The sequence below is a fragment of the Temnothorax curvispinosus genome, unplaced genomic scaffold (genome assembly GCF_003070985.1).
Source record: "Temnothorax curvispinosus isolate PA1 unplaced genomic scaffold, ASM307098v1 QBEX01006934.1, whole genome shotgun sequence".
Classification (NCBI taxonomy): domain Eukaryota; kingdom Metazoa; phylum Arthropoda; class Insecta; order Hymenoptera; family Formicidae; genus Temnothorax; species Temnothorax curvispinosus.
In genome coordinates, this window is record NW_020216714.1 from 1 (window position 1) to 1,840 (window position 1,840).

General features: G+C 30.4%; 1 protein-coding gene across 1 annotated transcript; it reads left to right on the plus strand.

Moving 5' to 3' along the window:
- The first annotated feature begins 39 nt into the window (after positions 1 to 39).
- Positions 40 to 1,492, plus strand: LOC112456531. Its single transcript, XM_025019155.1, has 3 exons — positions 40 to 615; positions 861 to 1,013; positions 1,128 to 1,492. Exons 1-3 carry the CDS (start codon positions 393 to 395, stop codon positions 1,478 to 1,480), a joined length of 729 nt encoding a protein of 242 aa, XP_024874923.1. The 5' UTR covers positions 40 to 392; the 3' UTR covers positions 1,481 to 1,492.
- The last annotated feature ends 348 nt before the right edge of the window (positions 1,493 to 1,840 follow it).

Here is a 1,840-nt window from a genome sequence, read left to right on the forward strand (position 1 = left end):
CTAGAAGGAAGTCGAGTTCCTTTCTACCAGTTATTGCATGTCGTCCGACAGACTAAACAGTGCATACGAACACAATACAAAATGTTTCGACAAAAATGTAATTCTCTTATTATTTCATCATTTAAATTGACTTGTAGTGACTGAAGTGCAAACTGTCTTCAAATAAAGGAAAGTGATTTGTTCACGCGGATTATTTTATTTAAATGTATAGTGCATTGCACGATGGGCAGGACTGTATCATTAGAGCCCACTCGGTGAAAATTTTGTTGAAGTGACACTATATGAAATAACGTAATTAATTAGATATATAATATTTATTTTGTTATGTTGTTTAATCTACTTCCATTTTGATACTCGTTAGTCTTACGAAGAGCTGCATATTTTCATTAACAATGAAAAAAGCGTCAATGAATGCGCTAATTATCTTCGCGTTCTTTATCTTCGCGAGTCAGATGTTGCATATTTTCGGAAAAGTTACCGTATTGCGTGGATCGTTATTTTCGTACAATCCCAGCAAAGTAAAATTGATATGCCTCTCAGAGGATGATGGCGGAGCTCTTGTGTGGAACTACAATTTAATCTGGCAATATTATAATGCAGAAGAAAACGATTTTAGTAAGTCTTATTCACAATTAAAATCACAATTAAATCACAATTAAAATAAGTATTTTTACAGCTTAAAAAGCAAAATACAATTAAAAGTATAATATTATTTTTTTACATGTGTATTAAAATTCTTGTTAAATCTAAAATCCTTATCAAATACTTACGTACATAGATGACTTAGTCATAAAACATTCAATTATTTTTACATTAATCAGCAATGCATGCATTTATTATAAACGAGCGCATTATTTCAGAGTTTCAGGATTTAAATAAATTCACAAATAATGAGATAGATTGCAAAATGAACGCAAACGAAAATTGCTTGGAGTCATGGACTAAAAACAACTGGAGTCTTACAAATTCTTTTAAAACACCTATGGGTCCGGTATTCGATCAACGATGGGAAGGTAAAAGCCTTGCAGTTTGACAAAAATTTGTGATATAAAATGCATTATAATAATACAAACAATTAAAATATACTTTTATGATAGTTTCAAATAACTTACATTTAATATTTTCAGAATTTAAACAATATAACACTCTTCAAGATACCTATAATGATGTAAATTTTGATTTAACTACCGATGTAAAGGTCTCATTTTCGGTTCGTGTATCCCGCGATGTACACATAATAATTTGCAACGGCAAAAATTATGACAGAGATCCTTGCTATTGGATTATAATAGGAGGTTGGGGCAACACAAAGTCCGTCATACGAAAATGTGTGAAGGGAGTGCCAATACCTGGAGAATATCCCAAAAAAGGTTCAGATTGCGTTAAAGCACTAGACTGCATCGAGGTAAATAGATATACATTATGCTTCTCCTATAATTTAAAGCATCGTTTCTACATATTACGTATAGTAAAAACGTAAATGATTAATTAATTAAAGACTCTCAATATTAAAATTAACGAGTTACATGAAAAAGTGGACTTTGAGAGTCAAACGTAGTTAGTTGTGCATAAGTTTATGCTATGTAACATTTAATTAATAATTTAATACAAATTGTAAATCATACGTTTTGGCTCTAAAAGCTTGAAGCCACGTACAGCGACGAAGTGATAGATAAATTAAATAATCTTAAGTTACCGACAAGCATATAAGATAAGTATTGAAAAATTAAATGTATAAAGATAGTGTAATATTCAAGAAAAAGTAACAGACAAATTCTGCAGATATTTATAATCTACAAAATATTCAGACTATAGAAATGAGAATTGGAATTAACCGGCA

Excerpts from the sequence above, each read along its gene's own strand:
- LOC112456531 (XM_025019155.1), top strand. The coding sequence starts at position 393 with ATGAAAAAAGCGTCAATGAATGCGCTAATTATCTTCGCGTTCTTTATC. Across the intron at positions 616-860 it reads TGCAGAAGAAAACGATTTTA|AGTTTCAGGATTTAAATAAA; the intron begins GTAAGTCTTATT and ends GCATTATTTCAG. Across the intron at positions 1,014-1,127 it reads ATTCGATCAACGATGGGAAG|AATTTAAACAATATAACACT; the intron begins GTAAAAGCCTTG and ends TAATATTTTCAG.